Here is a 26,792-nt window from a genome sequence, read left to right as displayed (position 1 = left end):
CATTCAATTATATATTCAACATAGGTCTAATTCTCCGTCTGCTAATTTTCTCTTAATTTTCTCGTGTAAGGTAAGCTAAAGACTTGACACAATAGAAATTACTAAATTCAAAACAGATATAGACAGATAGAGACGCTTATATTATGAGGATGACATTGTTAAGTTTTAAGAATACTATAACGAAAAGCGCTGAAATACACTAAATGAACAATGCATAATTAAGAATTATATTCTTTATTTTATTTAGCAGTCTATTAAACAAAAATGTAGCTTTCTATACAAATTCAAATACATGCTTGTTGAGTTGTATCTCAAATTTAAACGAATATAGAGTGGATACAATGTAAATGTATTAAACGCTCAAATTTGAAATGAAAATAATTCTGAATGTATATACCTCATATGCTGCTTTTGCGGCCTTTTTTGGACAGCATGAGCTACTGATCTTCAAGAGCATTGCCTTCTCGAGGGTATAACCTATACAGACCATGCTCGGTCACTTTTGGGTTATACTGTTTTATTGCCCCAATAAATGTCGGAAATAAGTGTTTGTTCGTAGATGCAGGAAGCAATTCTTTCCTCCACGCATGTTTAGTGCTGTAAAAAGCTTTCACGTTCCATTTGTCTATTCTCTTAAAGTCACCTGACAAAAGAACGCACACCATTGAGGAAGAGGGAATGGTGCTCTTTTATTTTAGAGTAATTGGTCCATTTCAGTTTTAGCCACAGCTGTCCAAAAGAGCCTCCATTTCTATAAATGGACACCTTTCTTTATTCGTTACTTGATTTTGTTTTTAGTTATAAACACTGGAAAACCTTTGTGTAGCTGGACTATGAATGATCTATAAAACTGAAATCTAAAATTAGTACCCTGATAGACTTAATTCATCTTCAAAAAAATAATGCAGCCTGCATCTTTGACTGTTAATGAAGTGAAGTCGTGCTTTTTTCTCTTTTAACGAATAAAGATGGCGGCGACCGAGTTGCTGCTGAAGCAAAGCAATAAACTCACAGCTGTTTATGAAAATTTACAACTTTGTGATAGAACTTTATGTGTGGTTCTGGCAGTGGATTGGCTGACAGGGGTCACGTGAGCAGCTCTCTGTGAACATGAACTTTTTATGATTTCCCAAGTGGCTATAATGCAGCATTCTTTTGGTCAGGGCGCAGTCAGTAGCACCTCTGTCCTTTATGTTTTTACGTTTGTTAAAGCAGAGGGAAAGACAAATTCTCCTGAGCTGGGCGAATTGTGTGCGTTAATATGGATGGAAAGCCCGACGTCACGCTAGTACGAAGCGTCTGCGTCTTTAGATTTTCACATCAGCTAAGAGTGCAAGGGTCAAAATTCACTGAGGACCTTAGTTCATTCTTCTCTAAATTGTCAAGTTTTAACTCTGTCTGGCTTACCCGTATCAAAAAATACGACACGAGATCCAGGTTAACCGACGATTCTGCGTGATTGTTTTGGATCATTCCACTGAAGCGGTGATGAACGGGAAAGGAAAGGTAGGACTGGACCTATAGGCTTCTGTACTACACTTATTCCAGCGATGTCATGATGCAAACAGATGTGTACAGATTTTCTTGCACAGTACCATCTTCTTGAGCATGTCTTTTGTATAACAACACAACAGATTAAAGATGGATCATTTAAGTTGATAAGAACTGGTATGAACACATACAGAAAGTCTTCAGGCGTCGTAAGATGGTTTAAATAGACCGACATGATGTGTGTCGCAAATAGGCCTGTTTGGATCGATGCTGAACTGTTTTATTTGTCTAAAAATATATGCTTAAAAACAATTATTGTTTACAGAGTTACAAGATGGCCGCTGCATTAAAATGATTATTATGAGATTGACATTAACTTTTGAGTTTACAAATCAGCATTACTGAGTTTCTTATCAAATAAGATGCCCCATAATCACTGTAGTGTTTTTTTTTTTATTTTTATTTTTATTTTTTAAATGAAGGGCTGTAAAGTTGGATGTACAAAGTTGGATGTTTCAGCCATTGTTATTTCTGCTGTTTATAATGTTTCACAGAATTTGCTCAAACCCATGACATTTTCTATCTATCAGTGATGAGTTTGTGTTTTTGAGGACATTTGTGAAGGCGATTATGTCTCAAAGCATCAACAGCTTAATTGATGTTGAAGGTTTTTTTTTTTTTTTTTTAGGAAAACAAAAATGCAGTACTTTGTAACAGCTTTATTTTTGTTTAGATATAATTTGGTCATTCTGAATCTGAATAACATCAAACAAATGTTTGATTTTGAATTACAATCACATGGGAAATTGTTCTGGAGAAGCACACCTTTTCTCAATTCTTGCTCTGTGATGTCATCTAGTGACGAGATTTGGTAACTGTGGTGAAATTCAGTGTCTGTGTTTGGGTGTTCTCTGCATGTGATCTGACTGACTCAAAGACCTCTAGCATCCCTAGATACTGTGTTTAGCTGAAGTATGTCTACAATGGGCAAGGAATAGACAAATGCAGTTTGGGAATTGTTCATGCTTTGGGTCCAATTTTTAATGTTCTTTGCTATTCTTGATTAGCCCATTTAACTATATTTTGTATTTCTCTGCTCTTAGAAATTGACCTTGCACTGAAATTGTGTAATGTCCTCGTTAATAAGCAAGTTTTCTTTCTTTCTTTCTTTCTTTCTTTCTTTCTTTCTTTCTTTCTTTCTTTCTTTCTTTCTTTCTTTCTTTCTTTCTTTCTTTCTTTCTTTCTTTCTTTCTTTCTCCTGGGCTATGCTAGTAAATAATGCAATACTATATAATGCGGAAAGAAAGTGACTGAGCTGTTTTGTATCCTGTCAGGAAATACTAATATCATTCCTAACATTTACTTAATCAGAAATGTAATATAATTAATATAATTATAACGACAAAAGAATCGCTGCATTCTTAAGAATATACGAGAATGTTCCAGCCATTCAGGGACAAACTCACAACAATAACGTCATCGAGTACTTAGGCTACGTATACTGCAGCCTATCGATATTCAATAATACCTCTAAAGATCAATTTTTATTAATTTACAAAACAGAATAGTGATTAATGGTCAGCTTTTTTCTTAGAGCTTTCCTTTCGACTTAACTAAAGGCTTAACTCTTATAGCCTACTTAATTATTTAAATATTACAATTCAAAGAATGTTTAATTTTTTTTTTTAAACAAATGTTTATAATTCAAGGACACTAGACATTACAATCTGTAAATAAAATGTAAACCTGTCCTGTAATTGTGCTACAGGCTATAATTTGACGTTGTCTATTTAAAACAAGACGACGACAACAAAGAACACGGGCAGGACTGAATTTAAAATGGAAAAATGCAGCCTATTTTTTAATCGTGGATTATTGAGTTTGTATTTTTCTTCTGTTTACCATCAATGCACGTTTTTATTGATATAGGAAAATTGCTTGTTTTTATGTCGATTGCGGTTACATAATGTATTGCTGAAGCAGGTTTTCATGATGAGTTCACTAAATATTCTATGTATGTTGCACATCTTGAGAAAGTTATAATATTCCGATAACGTGAAAGCCATTCTGTACGATAGATAGATAGATAGATAGATAGATAGATAGATAGATAGATAGATAGATAGATAGATAGATAGATAGATAGATAGATAGATAGATAGATAGATTTTAATTGTTTGGAATGATTTGAAAGGCCTATTGAAAATGCGTAGTCAAGTCGTGTCTGTGATTATGTGCTGGGTGATTTTTTTTTTTTTTTTATAGCAAGAGAATGCTCTGTATGTGTAAACAACGACGGTATTAGGCTAAAGAGGGTAAAGGTCAGTAGAAGTTCGTGTTGGAGAGTGTGAGTCCGTCTGTGCATCTCTGAAATTCTCCCGTGCACCTGAATTGAGCCAATTAGATGTCGGCATACAGATTTTCAAAAAATTTGAGCACTGGACATTTGTGAATGAAGACAGTCGAAATGAAAATGACGTGCAATTACACGCTTGTGAGGTTTGCGTAGGCTAATAGTTCGTTAAAAAAATAGAAAATGTGGCGGGAAAATTAATTATTAATCACATACTCATATAAAGTAACTATTTATTGATATTATCGCATTTTAGATTTCATTTTTTATCCTCTTTCTTTTTGCGGTGAACGGAGAAAAACACTTGCGTCTGAGTGTTTAGATATGCCCTGGGGATTCCATTCTGTGCAACAAGAGGGCCCCCACCACACGTTATCCTGTTGTCAGAAGTGCTCAGGATTGGTCAGGCACTGATCAGCTGGTCTGTTTCCCCGCGGTCTCAGATTGGCACCTCGCCACCCCCCTTCGGCTAAAACCAAATCTCAGATAAAGTAATGGCAAAAACCACTTGGACTATAAAACACAACAAATCATAACACTCGGACAATAACACTGGCCACCCCATGAGTTCCTATTTCGTCAACTCAACTTTTCCCGTGTCTCTACCCGGAGGACAGGAGTCTTTCTTGGGTCAGATACCGTTATATTCCTCTGGATATACAGATCCTTTAAGACATTATCCAAGCGCTACGTTCGGAGCTACCAATGTCCAGGACAAGGTTTACACCTCATCGTATTACCAGCAAGCTGGGGGCGTTTTTGGGAGAAGCGGATCCACCAGTGCTTGTGACTATACAACACCCAACATTTACCGAACCGCTGACCGCTCTTGCGCTATCGGAGGTCTGGAAGACTCGCTGGTCCTAACCCAGGACCAGTGCAAGACGGACTGCACTGAACAGGGTACAGAGAGATATTTTAACAGTGAAGACAAACCGTGTACTCCGGTTTACCCGTGGATGCAGAGGATGAACTCGTGTAATGGTAAGACACGTTTGCCATTTCTCTGTTTTGCATGTCATAGAATGCCACACTACTTTCCACTATGTCAACGTATAAAAGAGAGATAGACATAGTCTGTAGTCTTTAGAAAAAGTTATATACAGGTAAAATAAATTGCCAACGGATGCAGTAAGCTGCATTCTGAATATTGCGCTTTTTACTAACCGTAAAGTAAGCGTAAAGTCTTCCACGTTTTTACTATCTATTAGACTTGGATACACTCAACTGAATAACCTTTAATATAATTTCTTAAAACAAAATACTTGTCGCACGTGTAGATACAATGCAGATGTCAAATCTGATGTCACTGCAGTAATATAAGTCTTCGTAACAATGACAGTGGTGACGACTGTAGCAGTGTTCTTTTACTATTTACATTGCCCTGTTTGTATGTTTACTGAATGTTGACGCGTGTCTTTTTCACCTTTTTGACAGGAATGCCTGGTAGCACTGGCCGCAGGGGTCGTCAAACCTACACTCGGTTTCAGACTCTTGAACTGGAAAAGGAGTTCCACTTTAACAGATATTTGACCAGAAGGAGAAGAATTGAAATATCGCACGCTCTCTGTTTGACGGAACGTCAGATAAAGATATGGTTCCAAAACCGTAGAATGAAATGGAAAAAAGAGAATAAAGTGATGAACTCCGCAAAGGGCAGCGAAGAGGAGGATGGTGGAAAGGCGGGGTAAATGTTAAAAAGCAGCTTATGACGAAGCTCTGGAAACATTGTACATAACATGTAGCCTGTAGTTTGAATTAATAAGTAATGGTCTGTCCAACAAGAAAAAACTACCTAATAAGTTTTATGTTGCCCTAAAAAGCTTCAAGAGAGACTTTCTTTTTTCATAAAAACAGGCGTCTAAATCACCTCTGTGAAGACGGTAAAAGATCTATGGGAGGTGCTTTTTCCACAATTATATATTTTGCGGTATTTGGCCTATCTAAACTAATAAGACATGCTTTCTCGCTGTTTGAACATTCTTATGCCTATAATTTGAAAGAAAACATAAGTTTGTGTTTAAACTTCGGGATTAAATGTCTTACATTGACTGTGTGTTTCAATCCATGTTGTGTGCTAGAAAAAGAAGAAAATGGGACATTTTGATGCTTAATTTATTGGGTCGTCACTTTTGTGTATGTGTATGTGAATGCACTAAGAATAATACGTTATCATACTTTGTTAGCAATGTCATTTTGTCAATAAAATGATTGTTTAACAATTACTGTGGTTTATCTTTCTTTATGTGCATGGGCGTCTTCTCAATGAGCCAGAGACATTTCATTATCAGCTTTATTGTGTTATAAAATATTTGATCTGATAGACATCTAGTGTATATATATATATAGCCTATATTTATTATGTAGCCTATATGCTATATCTTTTTTTTTTCCTTTTTTTTTCCAAGTCTTCACTGCCTTGTGAAGTTGTGCTAGTCAGACGGGCCGGTTTGACATAGGCATCTGGAATATTTTTTTATTTTATTCATGCATTCATTTTTAAAATGATTTTGTAGATCTATGTCTTAGTTTGACTATCAAAAACTAGGTTGACTAACCTATGTTAAGAAGCCACATATTTATACGGTTTGGTATGGAATCACTAAATGAAATCGCTAAAAAACCCAAGATTGCTTTGAGAATCTAAAACTAAAAAAAGAAAAACGAAAAACGACGTGAAATATTCACACTTTTCCTTAATTTTCATCTGTTTATTAATACAACTTAGTTTTAGTTTTCCAATACCATATAGTGTTGCAAAATTATGCAGCAAAAAGGCTTTCCGACATGGGCAGGTGTTTGTCATTTTACAGTTCTTCCAGTAGGTGACGCCCTCCGCTAACGTGGGATGTGGCGCTCGATGGGGAGGCACCATTGAGTTGAACCTAACGATCATCATTTCGTCATCATTTGTAACCATAGAGCATGAATTACCTCTCGAAGTCATCAGAGAGAATTTACGACTGGTCAACAAAGGCACGTGATGCCCTAACGCTCTCCCATATTTGGCCGCATACATGGCAAAAACGAAGTACAGTGCATTGCTATAATTCATTATTACATCATAAATTGTGCGGCGCTGGATTTTAACGACCAAGATCTACAAATCAAGACATTTTAAAACATCCAAATGAGCTCTTATTTTCTAAACTCGTTCTCAGGGCGCTATCCAAATGGGTCTGACTATCAGTTACTAAATTATGGTACTAACGGCGCTATGAACGCTTCTTACAGGGACTCCACCAGCATGCATTCCGGGTCTTTCGGTTACAACTACAATGGAATAGACCTTAGTGTAAATCGTCCCAACAATGGCCATTTCGGGGCAGTTGGAGATAATTCTCGCTCTTTCCAAAATCCGGGTCAGGAGACCCGGTACAGACAGTCGAGCTGCTCGCTCTCGTCTCCAGATCCCATGTCTTGTGCCACCAGCGAGAGTCTGGAATTGAAGGGTTCATCTCCTCCATCTGATCAGAGCACACCAACCGGCAACAGCAGACTCACCAACAGCAACAATCTCACCAGCAGCAATAGCACACATTTTGCGGACACAGACGAGACCAATGTCTCGTCCGAGACCGAGGAAGGAGCACAGACCACCACCAACACACGTACGCAGAAGCAAGAATCTGTGGCGACCTCGACTACAACACCTAACGACGGTCAAACTCCACAGATATTCCCATGGATGAGGAAGCTGCACATTAGCCATGGTATACACATCTCTGTTCTTTTTTATTTAGGCATGCTCAAATGAAAATTGTAAAGCCTTGTTTTGATGATAATAGTTTATTAAAGAAGTTTAATTATACGTGGATTAAATGCATGTTTTTCTCTTCAGATTTTTTTAAACTACCATATTCGTTTAGAACTAATGTTTGTCTTACAAAACACAATAATCCTTTGACGGACCATTGATTTCACCTAAGTATAGGTTAAATAGAGAATAACCACTCTATCTGGGAGGTGACTGCATGTAAAATTATTGTGCAGCAGTAAAGCCATAAAATGCAATAGTAGGCTACTAAACTACACGCCTTGAATATAATATAGTCTACATAGAATCAGCCGGCAGTCCAACATCCATAATGTAACGGACATTTAAGTCCATTTCCGTTTGATGGCTTGGTGATGTTTGCTTATTATCTCTTTGCCCTTGCTTATGCCAGATATGACTGGACCTGATGGAAAACGGGCTCGAACAGCTTACACTCGCTACCAGACGCTCGAGCTGGAGAAAGAGTTCCATTTCAATAGATACCTAACACGCAGGAGGAGAATAGAGATAGCTCACGCTCTCTGCCTCTCAGAGAGGCAAATCAAAATCTGGTTCCAAAATCGCAGGATGAAATGGAAGAAGGACAATAAACTGAAAAGCATGAGTCTCGCTACAGCGGGGAGCGCATTTCAAAATTGAGCATATCATGTCACATTAATTGGAAAATTCGACTACTGTTACAGCGCTGCACCTTTCAGCTTGTTGATATCACCTGACGACGTGTGATTTCCCCCGTGTAACTCAAAAATTGTCAGCTCTTGAATATTGTTATCACATATGCTAAACTAGTTACAATTGCCATAAAATGAGTGTGAATGTCAAGTGTGTCAAGTTTATACATTCGTGGAGGAAAGCATGTTCCATGTGAGCTATTCGTGCAACGTATTCTAGACCTGTTACAAGAATTATGTACAGTACAACTCGCACTACCTAACTATCTTAAGTGATAGTGTAAAAAATGAGAAACTTTTGTTGTATCCTTGAACTTGTATTGAAACGTCATGTATTATTCACGCAACATGCTATAATCTTGTTATGTGCCGGGCTTTTTGATTTCTCGTAGATGATACCTTCATCGCGAGAAAAATAATCTTTTCGCACTTACATTTGTGTACTTAGGCTGCAGCACAAGATTACTTTGGGCTCGTAAGATGTCCAATGAAGAATGTCTTTATACAGTAGTGACCAATATGTTATTTGTAGTGCACAATGTGAGTTATGAACGTTCTGTGTTAAAAGTTGGAGAAAAAATGTTTTGTCATTGATATGTTGATGGTATCTCTGCCATTTTTTTTTTGTATTTGTGTCTAAACTGAAAATGAGTTGATCCAAAAAGAAAAATAAAGTTTTCTCTCAGTCATACATGAACGTCTCTTTTTGTCTATAGGCCTCTTTGCTTAGTGATCCCGTTGTGATCCCAACGTTGGACAATGGATTACATGGGCACCTAGTTTTCATTTCTACCATCGCCTGATATTTTACACTTTGAATAATTAATTTTCACTTAAATTAAATCACTATTGTCCATGTAGGCTTTCTTAAATTAAACTATAGGTGTTCATGTGTTCTGTTGCATATAAAACAACATTCAGTTTTTGCTGCGCTCTGCGAGGAAACTTTGGATCTCGGTACAGAATATGGCTTATAAAATGGCAATATTCAAACTCAGCACTTATGTGTCACAGCACAACTCCTCAACTTATTAACGCTATTTCAACGGCTATTTTAGCAAGCTGCATTTTTTTTTTTTTTTTTTTGTATGAAACACAACAGACAAATCATCTACCCTGACTATTTTCTTCTGAAGTCCAGTCCATAACACCAACATGTAGCTCTTGGTAGCTCTAAAAAAGTCACGTGAGGTCCATAAAGTTAGTTTTATGGTTTTAGGGGGGTTGACAATGTGCTACATAATTCACATTCTTGAATGTAACTGACTGTTTAACTGCTTCAGCGGGATTCTAAAGGTTGTGGGCAGCATGCGGAGTCTTCTTAAACTGGACAGTCGTTATATCCCATGCTGACTAGGCTGTCAACAAAGATTTTCATAATATTTCTGCTGGATGTGAAATGATAAGATCTTCTCAAGTAAGTCTCTTCTTTGGCTTCAGATGCTCATTCTTTTAATTAATTGTTTTCAAAGGATCAAGCATTTAAGCCAATTTACAATTTAGTTTAAAGATTTATAAATGTCAGAGAATGCAGACTTATTATACATATTATTCAAAGATAAAAAATACATTTGTAAACCACGGTGGATTTTGACTCGGTCAAAAAAAAAAAAAAAAAAATGTCATTAACCTTATGGCTGCATGCATAATAAGTGCAAGGTTGGGCCGGGCGAAATTTGTATTTGCGAAGATGTTTATTTTGCGTGGATTATGGAATATATTGTATCCTTATATTTTCATTAATACCTGAAGAGATAAATCTGAAAATTCTTTAACTTTTACAACATTTATTAAAATCTACTTCACAACAGATGTCCAAAAATTTGGAATAGTGACATTTTATCATGGTTAAACGTTAGGCAGATAAAGGTGACATGGTAAATTTTGTTGGTAAATTGTAGATCAATCAAGCAATCTGAAAAATTACATAATTTTTTGTCTTGCCCACTTTGGTGTATTTGCACATTATTGTATCTCTGGACTTTTGAAATAGGTGCAACATTTATAGATGAGAATGTGGATTATAGCGTTTGTGTGTGTTTTTAAAGATACTAGGATGGATGTAAGGATGTAACTACAATTTTCTCGTGATAGAAACGGTTCCTCGATTCATAACTATTAAAGTCCCATTTTACCCCTATAATGTGTTTTGCATATTGATAGGGGTAATCTGGGCGCTGTTCTCATCAATTATTCATTGGGAAGGGATCACTCCGAGGTCAAGAGACGAGAGTGGCACACATGCCTTCCGAGAGAAGCACAAGGTCCATGCCAAACTGACTAGATGGTAATCCTACAGTTTTGGAATATATTTTCACTCAACAGTCAGTACTGTCTAAAATTCTCTTAAAGGCATTTTTGTACTGAAACGACATTGTTGGGAGGGACAGGTTTTGTGGAAGAGTTGTACGAGCAAGTAAATCGTAATCGACGCAACGCTGAAACAGATTAGATTATTTTTGAAAGTTCTATTATTATGAATTCTGTTTTGGTTGAGTCATAAATAAAAGCAATGTCTCTGAACGTTTCGTTATGTTGCTAGTTAGATTGATGTAATGTTGCTTTATCACCAGCAGGGCCCGCCTTACACCGAGCTCCTGGTCGTTTTTTACTCATTCTGCACTGAGGGACATTCTGATGCTTCAGGTTCATGAAAACAAAATCATGTTTAGGGATAAATTTTAAAAAACACGTAAGCCGCGAAAATTGAAAGCTTTTTTCAATGCGGCAATTTCAGTTTTTCGTTTGTTGGTTTTTGGCGGGTGACCCAGGTCTAAACAATATTGTTAAAATATCTCATTAAATAAACTATAGGAAGGGTGAAATTATAAAACAGCAATGGGACCTAGTGAGGAAAAAAAAAACGAACCGCTTTATGGTAGAAATATTAAAAGTGGAAATTTGCAAATATCAAAGCTAGGTAGAATATTAAAAATGTTAGAAAAGAAAACGTACTATGACAATGCGTGGCATGGTGAAGGATCAGAGTTCATGCTGAGGTCACTTATCCAGCTATGTTCTCTGATTGCTGGCACCATTCTCAACTTTTGTGGCAATGGCAAAACATAAATAAAAATTGAAAACAGCGATATAAAATTTTTGCATCATGTATTTGAAGGTATGCTATTTTTTGTTCCTAAATAATATAGAAATAACCATACTGCTATTTGTCTAGTCATTTAAAGCATTTATTTTGTATGTGTAGTTATAAAAGTTGAATTGAATTAAAATAATAATTCTTGGAGAATATTTAATTAGTGGTCTGTTTTAGTGGTCTGTTTGTGCTCAGTAGTAGTGCGATAACACGTTCAGGAAAGCACTAATCGAAGTGTGCAGCAGCAGGATTGCCTAATGAAGTTGATAAACGATATTTCGCTTAAGGTTATCTTGAATTTTTCATCTTTAATCGATCGTTATGCGCCCAAAAGGTTGTGTGATGTCTCCAATGAAGCTGTTGGAAGGCTAGTCCTGCAGAGTCACACACGAAATGAAAGTCCGAGAGAAAAAAGCCATATGCATAATACGTACAATTTTACAAATGGATTTACTGTGTGAAAGTATGTTTACTGGAGGCAAAGAAAATGTAGAAACACCGAGAAACAAGATGGGGACCACCGTTTGTGCAAAAGAGTGAGACACATAGTAAGTTTACTTATCTCTTTACATGATCTCAGGATTTTATCCAACTAAGCAATGAATCAGATATGTATGATTGCATTTTGCTTTTGTTTTTGACAGCTGTTATATTAATATAGCCTAGCTAAGATAGTACGTTTTAATAGTACTGTGTTGGATTAGAAATATTGAGGTATAAGGGAAAGTTAATAGCAAATAACTAATAAAGCACATGATAAAGATATGGATGGAAATCTGCAAGTTATATGTGCTCAAATGACATTTGTTGTTGTTTTCAACAAATTCACAACAAAATGGTAATATTTGTTTTTTACAGGGTTGGCCTGACAGAAAAGCTTAACGAATATACCGATGATGTCTGTCATCTATATATACCCTGTAGATCCGAATTTGTGTGAATAGAAAGTCGCAAATTCGTGTCTTGGGGAATATGTAGTTGACATAAACACGACGCCATAGTGGAATTGTGGATACACTTTTTGTCCCGGCAAACTGCCTTATTTATTTATTTATTTATTTATTTTGTCTCTCATTATTAGAGACATGTTGTAAAAAAAACTAAACGTGATGTGAATGTTTTGAAAATTAGACACCTGATGGCGCTACATCATTTGTCATATGATGACAAATGCTGGCCTGCGAGAACGTGAGGATTTTTTCAACATCTATTCCTATTTAAAAATCTCGCAGGATCATTCATGAAGAGGTTTTGGTCACCACTTTGTTTTAACTCTTTTTGGAATCTAAAATCAATTTTTTTCCCCCATGTTCTCAAAGACAGACAATGCTATTTTTCAGATGTCAAGCAAAAAATGCTGAATCCATCATAACACACCGTAACATTTATAAAAGAATATGTTTTAGCAGTTTACATAAGAATAATACAATAATCAACACTGTAAAATACTTGAGGATATGACAAACTGTGTTACTCATCAATGTCTTATACTAATTAAACCTGACTTTACTTTCTTTTATTTTTCTAGCAACAAGTGTATCCCAATGAGGCTGTGTGTGAGGACTCGTTTTCCACATGTTATTCATCAAATGGACAGTCTGCAGACATCTGAGAAGAAGGAACATGACAAGAAACAGGTAGCCTAATTTTTACATCAGGAAATACTGTCATGTGTCAACTGAATTTATCTTTGCTTTTAGATTACATAATGCATGAATAATGAGGAAATAGTCAGAGCCTATCCATATTGTAGTGCTGTGTGCTAAATGTGTATCTTGCGTGAATAAAATACACTTCTGTTTTCAATTTCTCGTTGATACAAAGAGTAGCTTATTCACGGTGAATAGTAAAGAAGTGGATAGAGTAAAAGTGAAAACATACTGGTTCCACATCCCTTATTTGCCATGTCACGTGATTCATTAAATAATTAATGAAGAGGCTGCAGAGCAGAAAGGCAACGCAGCCAATTCGTCAAGACTGGCTTTTCGCCGAGCTAACTTGAGTGAGTTTGGGAGAAATTTCTTGGGGCTTTTCCCTCGCAAGAAGCTGTCCTCATTGCTGTGAACAGTCAAGAGGGAGAATGTAGGAGCAACCGCACAGCATAAGCACCACACATTGTGAGTAAGCCTTTAGATCTAAAGCTAGATACATGCTATAGCCTACTGTATTACTGTGAACGGTCTTATGCAGACTTGAAGAGAACATGTAAAGGCCAGTGAAATGCATATTTTTCCACTGCTCCGTTCATTTAAATATCATTGTATATGAAAACACGATTTAGTCTGTAATGGCACCTAAACTAGAATACAAATGCAACTTCGTGTCTCTCAAACATATTTGTTCACGAGAAAAATGTGTTAGGGAATACATTGTTTTATGTAACATTTTCTTCTTTATTCTTATAATTTATGTAGACTATTTGTGTGAATTTGTTTTTTCCCCTTGGATTTTATGACAGGTTTTTGTTTGTTCTCATATAGGCTATTTCATAAGGCTGTACAATTGTAACAGACTACGCCTATATTAATATTTTGCCTACAAGTTAGTCCATCTCGATAATTAATGTAACAGAGAGGCCATTACATAAATTATAATGTTGTAGGCTGGTTTAAGAACTGTTAATATAAATAAAACGGTTAATATTAGATTGTTAAGGCCTTGATTGGTTCGTCTGATGGTGACTACCCAGTTTAGGCCGTCTATGACGAATCCACTGCTACAATGACATGAGCAAAGTAATGGAACACTAGAGATCAACTTGAGAGATCAAAGGCCTCCGGACCTTTGGGGAATTGATCGCAGAACCATCCCAAGACAGCGGCACTCTCTCATCTTCATCACTAATTACAATATCATGCACCAATAATTCGAAACAGATGTCCCCTTTACAAGCGTTTACAACCATTTTATGGTAAAGATGTTAGTTGACATATTGGAGCACCTAAAACATTTTTTTGGGGGAGGTTCACGCGTCTACCAGAGTTATTTGTGTGCTTTTAGAATCAGGACTCGTCATCCTTCTGCAGAGAAAACGTAAGGCTTCTTTTACCAATGATGTATGCCGCATTTGTATATTTGTATACTGTAATTTAGCTGCTAAAAACGTACACGTGTGCTATAAAGCCCCAGACATTTAATGACTTATAACCGGCTTCTCAATAAACATTTGCTTATCTACACGAGCCACTATCAGCTTATTTAATTGAAAATCGCACACATCTCTTCATTGGCTTGTGTTGTTTGTGGTAAACGCTCTTGATCGTTTGGTATGTACACCACGTCAATACTGCTTCAGAGCAACATCCTGATCTTGCTTAATTTTTGTTTGTTTCGCAGTTCAATTTATATCGATTGCTAACTCCAAGAGACATCCTTCTTTGCCTCCATCAGCTTTTACATTCAAGACATCTTTAATCCTCTCGGAAGAGGAAAATTTCCTTTCAGGAGCCTGATACTGTACGCTTTAGACAGAATATGGATAATGGGCTCTATTTTTGTTTTGTTATGATGTGTTCTTTTCTAAAATGTGCCTGATTTGTGTTGGGTCATTTTGCTCATTTCACTGGGGTCTTTTGCTGAGTTCACTCATAGATTTGATACACTCGATCATTTGGCTTGCCACTTAGGCTATAGGTAAGCATTTATTGCATTTCTATCGGCATTTCCTGGAGAGGAACATATTTTTATTTGGTACTTAAGACATAACTCATTTTTCAGTGATACAGCAGGAATTCGGAGTGAAGCAAACATTGTTTTCAAATGTTGATTAGTGTGAATTAGCTTGTGCACTTACGTAAAATATATTTATTTGCAGATATTTCTCTGATATGTGACTCTCTACGAAATCAAGCTGCTGAAGAATAAGCTCACAGTTTGTGAATGGCGGAGGATCTGTCTGGGTGATTAATCGCCCTAGTACTTTGGCTAAGGTTCAAGACGAGTTCACTGGGCTTTGTGCGTTGTTCTACACCACTGCACACTCCTCTTCTCATTGTTTTTTCCAACTAGTCTCTTTCTGCGTTATTTAGTTATTTTTATCATCCCAGTCACGATTAAAAATAAATATTTTTGTCATTTCAAAGTGCGACCATCTTCTTATTTTAAATGCTTCAGCTTTTATTTTCCATAACCAATAGAACAGTTTGGTTTAAGTGATTTTAAATTGAGATCTTGCCGTATACTTACATTCGAGATAATTCATTCAAAAGCATTATTATTTTGCTCTGATTCATGATTAACGATTTTCCAAACGTTGTTTTTCTGGTTTAATTACCTTCCCTTTTCTTATAGAAAGAGACAGACGATGTTATTCCAGCAATACAAAGATCAGATGTCTGTCGGTCTAATAAAACGAGAATAAGAAGTGCACATGGTTCTTTAATTCTTGATATGTAGGCCTATAATTAATTGTTCCGCCAATAGTCTATCTTTCTCAAATGTGTAGAATTATTTCGATACCTTGAACACATTTTGGTTTACCTCGTGTACCTACCAGTAAAAAAAAAGCAATTAAAAGGAAATATTTTCTCAAATATTTTAAAGACATTTTTCAGACATATGCTATCGTTGAATATTTCAATGCAACTGTTCGTACATGTATTTACCCCATTTCTATGGCACAATGTCATCTAAAATTTGTTTTAAAATACATTTTATATTTAATTTATTCTGAGTTTATGATTTGTTCATGCGCATTGCATAAGACGCGTTTTTAAATAATATGCAGCTTATATCACGAAGAAAAAAAGACTTGTTACAGTAGCTATGTATTTTTTTGTCAGCAGCACAGTGAGATATTCTGGTTTCTGGCAGTGCGTATACTCCGCAAAATAGACACTATTCATATCTTTTTTTCCTTTTAGTTGCGATGATGGATTCATGTTCCCTGACTCACACCGTGTTGCTCTGACCCTGCAGGTCATCTTCCAGCGGGCCTCCGGAACCATACTGTCACATGACACGAGAGGCCAGAGTTTTGCTAAGCCCCCAGAAAGGACCAACATAACTGATGAAAGCCGTCCAGAAAATGCAGATAACGAACAACAATAACGTCTGTCTCACAACGTCGCGGAATTATTTACAACAATGTCGTTATGCATTTGAACATAATGACAAAATTCATCACCCTAAACATATTGGGTCAGCGATCGCTAAGGACGAACTTGCACAGTGAGATGGAATACAGAACGAGATAAAGAGGAAGTTAAAACTAGAAGAAAAAAAAATAGATGTAGTTATACCATCCTCAATCAAGACAGTAAGCCTAGCTCGTCAGTGTTCCTTCCTGCAAACAACCGAAGGTAAATTTAGGAATCAGCAACTTCTAGCCATTTTCTTGGATGCCAGAATTCAAGAAAACGACAAAGAGGAGCATGGCGTCATTTGGAGGTGAGTAAATAGGCCCACAATTCAGAAATCAAAATTAAATTATTATTTATCAGTAGCATAAATAATGATGCAATAGCCTATTTGGATTTTTCCATAAATGTAAACTGAAAACATGTAGCCTATTTCACAGACAATGTGCGAAATCTGTTTTCGCTGTTGTTAATACAAATATTGTTGATGAGAATTTTGTCCCAATGTAGAGCAATTGGTTCAAATCAAATTACTATAAATTCATATCCTTTTTAACAGCTCAAGAGCGACAAGAAAACCCCGCTGGGATTCATTGCCTCAAAAAGAGCACGTACAGCTATACAAGTGACCAGCTGTAGAGCCTGAGAAGATCCACTTCAACCCATATTTGTGTGCGGCGAAGACGTGTGGAAATGCCCAGTTTAGCCTACTTAAACCTATAGCCTACTAAGAGGGAAATAATTTGGTTTCAGAACCGGAGTATGAGGCAAAAAAGATTGTAGGTTGAAAGGAGTTATCTCTTGTAGCTATTGCTGGGCTATCTCCGATCAACAGCCCATCACCACTGTCTTGAGTGAAAATGCGAGAGATTTATGTATTCATGGCATATACAGTGCCTCAGGTAAAAGGCTCTTCCGCAAATATGGTTGGGAATGCTTATCTAGTCTATATAGGCCTACATTAATGGGTAGCATTCTCTGTCTCCCCCAAAACTATTCTGTCACGTTCCCCAGAGATGAAGTCCCCCTTCAAATGATTAAATGCCAGTTTCATTTAATATCCGAAATTAATTTTTAATGATAAATAAGTATTATAGTAATGTAATTGATTGATGTAATAACGTCATTGGGGTTAATAATTCAAATTATTGTGTGAAAATGAAAAGCGCTATGAATTTGACATTTTAGTGTAATGTATTTAGGCCATTGCTTCTGATAGGCTAAATTCTAGGTTCTCGCGATGTTCATTTGAAATCTAAGATCTAATCATCAGAGTTTATCTGGGACAGTTTACAATTCTTGTTAATAATTTTCTGTGTTCGAATTGAGAATGTTTGTCACCTGCACTACAATTTAAGTTTTTAGGTTTCTCTGAAGTCGAATAGGCTATATTAAGCTCTTATCCTTTGCTTTTAGGAAAGAATCCTAGAAACCAAGGGAACGTTTCACGATCTCCCTCTGCTTAGGAGCAAATTATTCTAGCATCATAAAAACCTTACTTTAATGGGAGAGTATACCTAAGCATTATTTTAAAAAGTAGGGTGGCTCACCATATCGAGAGAGAGATAAAGCCAATCTCTAGGCTATTGGTGTACATAGAAGTTCATTCAGTCCGGTTAAATTAGGAACTTAGGATTTGAAAATAGCACAAGAAACTCCCTGGGGGAAAAAACACAAAGGCGGACTATAAGTCAATGGTCTACATATTACGTATGATGAATTTTAGGGCCTGTTTATTTATAGTTTGCAACACAACTTCAGTTGTCCTCGCCGTCACGAATACAATATAAATTCGCTGTTATAGGCTAATTGCTGTGCTCGCTTTAATTCACATTAGATCTACATTGCCAGTTTATCAGATTGATGGGTGGATTCGATTGATGTGTTTGTCATGTAAATACGAATCGTTTGATGGACACCTGCAACGCCCAGAGTGCTACCGCAGGTCGCACACTATTGGTGCAAAATTAGTCACATGATCTGTCACTTAACTGATATGAGCTCGGATAGAACTTTGTGTGGTTTGACATACTGCTTAGAGGTTGTAGGGGCACTGGGACCACACATCAGCGAATATTGACCCTGCTTAATCAATTTTGCTTGGTCAGTCAACAATGAATTCCTACTTAGATTATACGATTTACAACCGTGGTACTAACACTTATAGTTCGAAGGTTGGGTGTTTTTCTATGGAGCAAGAATACTTGCCAAGTGCTTGTGCAAGTACAAATAGTTTCATTCCCGAGGGACGGCCAATCGGAGGGAACACTTTTACACCGACATCGCACGAAACTCATGGCACAACTTATTCACAACTTCAGTCGCAGCCATACCACATCAATATGGATATGGGGAAAACTGGACACACCAATTTCTGCAAGCAAACACGACCTCCTCCTCTCTCGGACTATGGACATCAGCACGTTCTCACTCAAGCAGATGACCACATGCGCCTTCAGTCCCCTGCTTTTTCTGTCGTGAATATGGGATCCAACATCGGAACTTACAGTGAATCTAACTGCAGGCCTGGCTCGGTCTCTGCAAGCCATTATCAGTCGTATCCCTATGGAGAACACGAACCAAACGGCTATGGCTCTTTCAGCAAGTACCAGGTCTCCCCTGACAGTGACAGCGACTCAAAGACGAACATCAAACAAGCGCCAACGTTTGACTGGATGAAAGTCAAGAGGAACCCCCCTAAAACAGGTGAGTTTGGGGGTAATTACAGCGGTTACTATAAATATTAATGTATGTAATATTAAAATGTTGTCAAATGAGATTTCTAATCTATGCTGTCTTTTTTCCCGTCTAAAGTCGCCGAATATGGGATCCACGGCCAGCAGAACATAATACGCACCAATTTTACCACCAAGCAGCTCACAGAACTTGAGAAGGAGTTTCACTTCAACAAGTACCTGACTAGAGCGCGCAGAGTGGAGGTGGCCGCCACCCTCGAACTGAACGAAACGCAGGTTAAAATTTGGTTTCAGAATCGCAGAATGAAACAGAAGAAGCGCGAGAAGGAAGGAACAGCGCCAATAATTAAACGAGCGAATCTTTGCTCTTCTGGTCAAAGCGCAGACAACTCAAACAGCTCATCCCCGGGTGCTTCGCCTTCCTCAGACTCTTCCACTACTATTTGATGCGTACGTGCCTTTGTGGCAAACGAACTTCTGCTGTGGAGAATCACCTAACTTATTCCGCTGTTGTAGACGTGCTAGTGTGTGCATGTGTTTTATAAAACGCAAAGTAATCAATTTTGCTGCATTAGAGCTACTGAATTCATGGTTCAAAATGCATTAACAGGGTATAGTCAAATGCAAAACTTTTAAATGTTCTTTTTTTCTGTCAGGTTGAGATCTTATTTTGCACTATAGATTCATTCCTCTGTTGAAAGAGAAAAAAAAAAAACTTGAAAAAACTGACATGTTTATGTATTTAGAAAACAACCTGGCCTGTGACATTGTGATAAATAAATATTTTATTTTTCTTAAATATGTTTGATTTATAATTTCATCCAATTTAAATCAATTTGATTTTCTTTTAATTAAAAGGCTCTTCATGATGTTTGTAAGATTGTGTCCTTTGTCAGAGGATGTTGCAATACAATGGACCTAATTTAAATCAGTGTTGCTCTAGTCTGTATAGTTTGACAAGAGGAATGTTGCATTACACACCGGGTGGCTTCCTATGACCTTTTCACCTTTTTGTGCCTCCAAGCTCTCTAAACATGTAAACACTCCTTGGTGCTCAGAATAACACTCACTGTCTAGAATTGAGGTTTCAATCCTATTTGGCACAGTACAACAATACGGCAGGTAAAGAAAGAAGGACTTGTAGCAGAGTAAGAAATTTTTGTAACTCCAAGTCATTATGATAATAAGGCCCTTTTCATCTCATTTGTACATTCTTAGACAAGGCCAGAAAGAAGAGTGATCGATTTAAAGAAATAATGGCTTGGTTTCACAGACAGGGTTTAGATTAAGTCAGGGTTAGGCTTTAGTTCAATTAGGACATTTAAGTAGCTTTAAAAAAAAAAAAAAAAGCATTAGTGGTGTACATCTTGAGACAAAACAAGTTACTTTAAGATAAAACAGCTCAAACATGCATTTTAGTCTGTCTGAGACTAGGCTTAAGAAAATAAAACAAATTACCTTTGTTTGCGTAAACAATTTACTGCAAATCTGTTTCTTTATTTCATTTGATGATTATTTTTGGAACATTAGATTCAGAAAGTAAGCAAAGAGGTGAGCTATTACATAGGGGGAAAACTGTTTAACCCTAGATACTATCTACATCAGCCTCAATTCTTCTAGAAAGTTTGCAAAGACTTGACAACCCTGTTTCATTCCCCTGATCATCTGATGGACTGCTCCAATATTTACTCAGGGTGTTGGGTTTGCACAGTATTTGCCCCAGCAGCCACGCACTGTCAGCACCCTCTCCACTGACCAGGTTCACTTGGAGTTCAGGCCTAAATTAATTCACAAAAGCCATGGGCCTGTCCAGCAGGGGATGAGAAGGGTGTCTTCCCAAAGGTCAATGAGAGTGTTATCTCTCTCCAAAACAAATTATCCACTATAAACAGAAAATTGAACTGAATCTCTAATATAAATAGACAATAAAATTCATTTTAAATAAAATAATGAAACAAAAGTTGCTAAGGTATCTGCTATTGAGATTTGGATATTGAGAATTTTCACTGAGCAATTTCGCATCAATACAAAGGTGAATTCATAAAAAAATGGTTAAAGATGTACAAGTTTAATTTTTACCATTATACGTTACGTGAGGTATTTTGTAATAAGTCAACTTTTAGTTAAATCCGTTCCGAGTCAGTCCATCTAATGCGAATGACAAATACTGGTAAGGATGCTGATTACAAACATCTTTATTTCATTTGAATTCAATTTTGAATTCATCGAAATTAAAAGATTTGAGTTAATACAATGAAGGTGATTGGTTTAATCAACAAAAACTTAAAATATTATGTTTGACAAAATAAAAAATGTATATGTCATAATGGCACAAACATCACTGTTGAAACTAGCATGTGAAAAAAAGTGTTTGGGAAAAAAAAAAAAATACTTATTAGTCAGTCACCCAGAAAAAAAAAAAAAAAAAAAAAAGCCATCAACAATGCAACATATTTACTTTAAGTTATTAGTGTTTGTTGCTTGCCCTTTTGGGTTGTGTGGCTCTGGGCTCCTACTGGGTCTCCCATCTGTGGGCATCAGTGGAAGAGCTACAGTGCTGCAGAGACAGATGTTCAGTCAGCCCGGAGGAGGAGGCTGTTTTTCACCAGGTTGTCAGCATGCAGAAAAGGCTCGCTCTGCAGAATGTGGGGCAAAAAGAGCAGTCCACAGATACTGGCGAATTAGAGGAAGATAAAAGTAGCGTCCTCAAACAACAATAATACATAGGGATAAAATAGGCTGTTTGGAAAGACAGGGAGAGAGAAAATAGATGCGTATCTGGGAAAGAGGCAGTCAGCAGTAGTCATCAAAAAGTCAGTCATTTTGTGAAAAGGGGAGCAGTCATTTTTAAGATTACATCAGGTAAGATTGGTAAATATTTCAAAGAAAGTCACACTTTACATATAAATGATGCCACAGTCACTTTGCTGGCAAAATTTGACCCTTTCATAAAAAAAAAAAAAAAAAATGGATGTTTAAACCTCCCCATATAAGAATATATTCATATATAAACTACTGTTCAAAACGTTGGGGTTGTTTATATATATATGTATATGTATATATATATATATATTTGGCAAGGTTGCACTAAATTGATTAAAAGTAACAGTACGCTCTAAAAAATGCTGGGTTGGGTTGAAAATGGACAAACCCAGCGGTAGGGTTAAATGTTTGACCAACCTGCTAGGTAGTTTTATTTAACTTAACTATTGTTTAAAAATTACTGTATTGCTTACTTAAAATTAACCCAAAATATGTTGGAAATTAACATTTAATTAACATTTATTAATATGTTTAATAAATTAACATTTATTAAAAGTTTAATGAATAATAATTAAACAATAAACATCTATTAAATTGCTTATTAATAAATGTTTACATTTTGATTATTACTGTTGCCTCTAATAATTATGTGTCTGATTTTTAATTTCCAACCTATTTTGGGTTCATTTTAGGCCAGCCATATAGTAATTTTTAAGCAAAAGTTGGGCTAAATAAAACTGCCTAGCAGGTTGGGCTAACATTTAACCCAACCGCTGGGTTTGTCCATTTTCAACCCAACTTGGGTTGTTTTTAACCCAGCATTTTTTAGAGAGTAAATGCATTTATAATGTTAAGATTTCCATTTCAAATAAATGCTGTTGTTTTTTTTTACTTTCTATTCATCAAATATTTCTGAAAAAAAATGTATCTCAGTTTCCACAAAACTATTAAGCTGCACAACTGTTTTCAACATTGACAATAAGAAATGTTCTAATCAGCATATTAAATGATTTCTGAAGGATCATGTGACACTGAAGACTGGAGTAATGGCTGATGAATATTCAGCATTGCCAACACATGATTTTATATTATATTTAAAATAAAAAATATTAAAATTGAAAACAGTTACCTTCGGTACTTAATAAAACGAAGAAAAAAAACCCTACACTGTAAAAAAGAATTGTTGGTTTAACTTAAAAAAGTAAGTTACCTGGTTGCCTTAAAATTTTGAATTCATCGAAATTAAAACATTTGAGTTAATTACAATGAAGGTGATTGGTTTAATCAACAAAAACTTAAAATATTATGTTATCTGAACCAAATTAATTATCTAAGTTTGTTTGACAAAATAAAAAAATGTTGTGATAACAAATCCATGAATTTTTTTTTTTCCAGTGTAGAAATATCACATTAAAAATTCAATGACAAAAATCATATTGACAGGTACACCGCCTTTGCTGTCAGGTCACTTTTAAGGTGATGTTTAGGGCAGATCTGAAGCTTGCAATGTATATACTCTCCCTGCTGGGTGTGCTTGTCAGAGGGTCTTTTACAAATCAAATGCCTGGCTTGACTTCCTGAGTCTTGTTCAAGTCCCTCTGAAGCATGTCACTCTGCTGGGGTGCGTGACCTCAAAGAGATAAAAAGAATACTGTATACACTATTCATGGGCTTGAAACAGGGGTCAGGGGGTCATTTTATATGTCTTCTTGTCTTTCACAGACATACAGTCAACAGCTAAGACAGTGGCCACATGCAGATAGCCTCCTCCTCTCGGTGAAAACAGGAAGAACAGGAAGCCTTCCTCTTGCGCTCTCCACACAGACCCGTATGACCATCCCCCTCTCGCTCAATCGTATCCATGTCCTCACGAGGCGATTTAATCAGTCCACCGCCTTATTAGCTGAGTAACTGAGAGGGACAAGCTTCCAAGACCCTGTAGCACACAGACTGGGCTCTTGCCAGTAAGCAACCAACAGATATTGGTTTAGGCAGTGTAAAAACAAAGGTGCAAGGTTTTTTATAGTATAACACTGATTAGATTATGAGGTCGAGAGAAGTGAAGTTATTGCACCTGCTTAGAAAGGGCGATTTGGAAAGTTGCCAGTTACTCTCAAAACCAACACTATGGTGTTTTTGTCATAATTGAATTGACAAATTTCCTGCATGTGGTTTTGTTTGTAGGGATCTTAGAGCTTGGCAAAGTGTAACCCGTGCTCCGTCACTCATATGATTTAGAGAGGCAAGTAGTGCGCGCCAGAGGGAGACAAATGAAAGCTGACAGTTCATTTTATCAGTGACAGATCGTTGATCTCATGGACTGCCTCCCTGGTCTCTCTTAGAAGGCGGTGAAGGTTGAAAATTAGTGGATACTGATACAACCAACCGCCCCTTTCTGAATCCCAAAGGCTTTATATTCCAACCAGCAGAATATGAGCTACAGCACTATACACTGAAGCTACAAAACCAAAGTAGTATCAGATTTCAGTAATAAAATTAACATGGTATTATTTTATGATTTGTAGCTTCTCTTTCCACAATTAAATCTCATAGAAACCTTTATATTTAACAGGAAAAATTACATAAATACAAGCTAAATTAGTTAAACACCTGCAATTTTTTTGTTTATAGTTTCATGATGAAAATATTGACTGATGATGTTTAAAGGGATAGTTCACTCAAAAATAAAAATACTGTCATCATTCACTCACCTTCATGCTGTTCTAAACCTGTATGACTTTATTAAAAGAAAATATTTGTGACCCTGGACCACAAAACCAGTCATAAGGGTCATTTTTTTGAAACTGAGATTTATACATCATCTGAAAGCTGTAAGCCTTCCATTGATGTATGGTTTGTTAGGATATTTGGCTGAGATATAACTATTTAACAACTATCAAAATATCTTAATCAAAATATTGAGAAAATCGCCAAATGAGGTCCTTAGCAATGCATATCCACTCACAAAAATACATTTTTAACCACCACTTTTTAAAATATATTTACGGTAGGAAATTTACGTTCTTCACGGAAAATGATCTTTACTTAATGTCCTAATGACTTTTGGCATAAAAGAAAAATCGATAATTTTGCCCTATACAATGTATTGTTGGCTATTGCTACAAATATACCTGTGCGACTTATAACTGGTTTTGTGGTTCAGGGTCACATTTTATAGAATGTTTTAACAGTTTTGTCCATACAATGAAAGTCAATGGGGTCCAAAACATCATTGATGTTCACTGAGTGGATGATTTTTTTTTTAAGTTCCAGAGAAGAAATGAAATGCATACAGGTTTGGAATGATTTTTTTTTTGTTTTGTTTTTTTTGGATGAACTATCCCTTTAAGCATATGCACATGAATAAATGTTTTTCTGTTTCTTAGACATTATCTAAAAAAATCGAATTTTTCTGAACTATTAATTTCAACAATAAACTTTCAAATGGTCTTAAACAATTTAGCCATTTTTGTATGAAAACAGTGAACTAAATTAATTCTACTGAAGAGCTGTAGTGAAAAATGTTCCTCTAAGTTCATCATGATTGATATGTGGGTGTTTACATAAACTGATACCTGGGAAATTCTTTTGACGAACTATTATACTTTCCCCACATCTTCTTGGAAATATTTACCACACAGGTCCTTAAACACCCACACAAACATCTTCTAAGTGCTGCCTGCAAGTGCCTGAAGAGTCTTGTGCATGTGTGGGGACGTTAATTAGCAGCAAGTATCTGAACTGAGTTCAAAGGGTCAAACCAGCGACAGAGATGAGCCCAAGGCTTTGAACGGGCAAAAATGTTTTCATACCATTTAACAAGAAACGCATTATAAACCGGTTGATAGTAATTGAATCTCATGATGGAACAGACGACAAACTCTGAAACTGTTCCATTGCCTTCATATTGACCCCTGGTCTCTCGAGGGGTGTGTGACCATGTTGGAGTGTGATTTCTGTCAGGTCGGGGCGGTTGGGGGCTCTCAGATGACAGAGTTCTGCCCCTCCCCCAAGTGAAACGCAAATGAAAAGGAATGCAGAGATAAAAAAGCCTGTGTTCCCAGATAAGGGGACAGAAGAAAGGAGAAGGCGAATGCTAAAAGAGCTCTCTTGGGGAGATGAGAGGCGCTGATGTCAGTGTTGGTGGTAGGAGATCATAGCAGGTTCCTCTCATCAGCCCAGGCCTGTGTTTGATACTGGGTCTTTGTCGCTCTTTCAGCTGTGCATTGTTGGGAGGTGTAATCCCGGGCGGATTACAAAGGCAAGATCCTTTCATATGGCTGTGCCCAGCAGGCAGGAGGCAGTGCTCATGCTGGAGTGGAGGGCCACGCTCATTCCTCTATCTACCTTCACAAGGGGCCATATAGCTGCAGGGACAGTGACGAAGGGGTCATTCGGTCATGTCCTCTCCTTGGAATTCTGCTCCCCCTTCTCCATTCAGATGTTTTTCTTTCATGATCTGCCTCCGCCCTGTACCTGTGCACAACGCCTTATACCTAACAAACTGGCAAATATAATAAAATACTGAATATGAGCTCTGATATTTATAGTAGATTGAGTTTTGAACAACTATATCGAGTTAAACCAATATTAGGCACATAACTCGCCTCAGGTTTGTGCTAGTGGCATAAGTAAATTGTGCGTCTTGTTTGCGTTTGTTAGTAAAATTGTACTGTTCTAAACAGCTGGACTGAAAGGGATAGTTCACCCAAAAATGATAATTTTTTATTTTCTTCAAAATATCTTCTTTTGTTTTCAACAGAAAAAATTAACTCATACAGGTTTGAAACAACTTGAGGGTGAGTAAATGATGACAAATTTTTAATTTTTGGGTGAACTATCCCTTTTAAATTTTCACCTGGAGGATG

At 36.7% G+C, this 26,792-nt stretch overlaps 3 protein-coding genes across 6 annotated transcripts; all 3 read left to right on the top strand.

Moving 5' to 3' along the window:
- The first annotated feature begins 1,180 nt into the window (after positions 1 to 1,180).
- hoxb1b (homeobox B1b) lies at positions 1,181 to 20,012 on the top strand. Of its 4 annotated transcripts, XM_067369674.1 has the most exons (5): positions 1,181 to 1,506; positions 12,916 to 13,024; positions 16,305 to 16,775; positions 17,025 to 19,171; positions 19,280 to 20,012. In XM_067369674.1, exons 4-5 carry the CDS (start codon positions 18,580 to 18,582, stop codon positions 19,606 to 19,608), a joined length of 921 nt encoding a protein of 306 aa, XP_067225775.1. In that variant the 5' UTR covers positions 1,181 to 1,506; positions 12,916 to 13,024; positions 16,305 to 16,775; positions 17,025 to 18,579; the 3' UTR covers positions 19,609 to 20,012. The 4 variants fall into 4 exon arrangements, with proteins under 4 accessions (XP_067225775.1, XP_067225776.1, XP_067225774.1 ...); XM_067369675.1 differs by lacking the exon at positions 12,916 to 13,024; XM_067369673.1 differs by lacking the exon at positions 1,181 to 1,506 and adding an exon at positions 12,384 to 12,635 and having other exon boundaries at positions 12,916 to 16,775.
- On the top strand, positions 4,320 to 5,933 carry hoxb6b (homeobox B6b). The gene is made up of 2 exons (XM_067369439.1): positions 4,320 to 4,828; positions 5,282 to 5,933. Exons 1-2 carry the CDS (start codon positions 4,408 to 4,410, stop codon positions 5,533 to 5,535), a joined length of 675 nt encoding a protein of 224 aa, XP_067225540.1. The 5' UTR covers positions 4,320 to 4,407; the 3' UTR covers positions 5,536 to 5,933.
- On the top strand, positions 6,837 to 8,861 carry hoxb5b (homeobox B5b). Its single transcript, XM_067369676.1, has 2 exons — positions 6,837 to 7,557; positions 8,014 to 8,861. Exons 1-2 carry the CDS (start codon positions 6,975 to 6,977, stop codon positions 8,259 to 8,261), a joined length of 831 nt encoding a protein of 276 aa, XP_067225777.1. The 5' UTR covers positions 6,837 to 6,974; the 3' UTR covers positions 8,262 to 8,861.
- Positions 20,013 to 26,792: the final 6,780 nt, after the last annotated feature.

This window comes from Chanodichthys erythropterus, chromosome 19, assembly GCF_024489055.1.
Source record: "Chanodichthys erythropterus isolate Z2021 chromosome 19, ASM2448905v1, whole genome shotgun sequence".
NCBI lineage: Eukaryota > Metazoa > Chordata > Actinopteri > Cypriniformes > Xenocyprididae > Chanodichthys > Chanodichthys erythropterus.
Note: the sequence above shows the minus strand (reverse complement) of the source record. Positions and strands in the feature narration are given on the sequence as shown.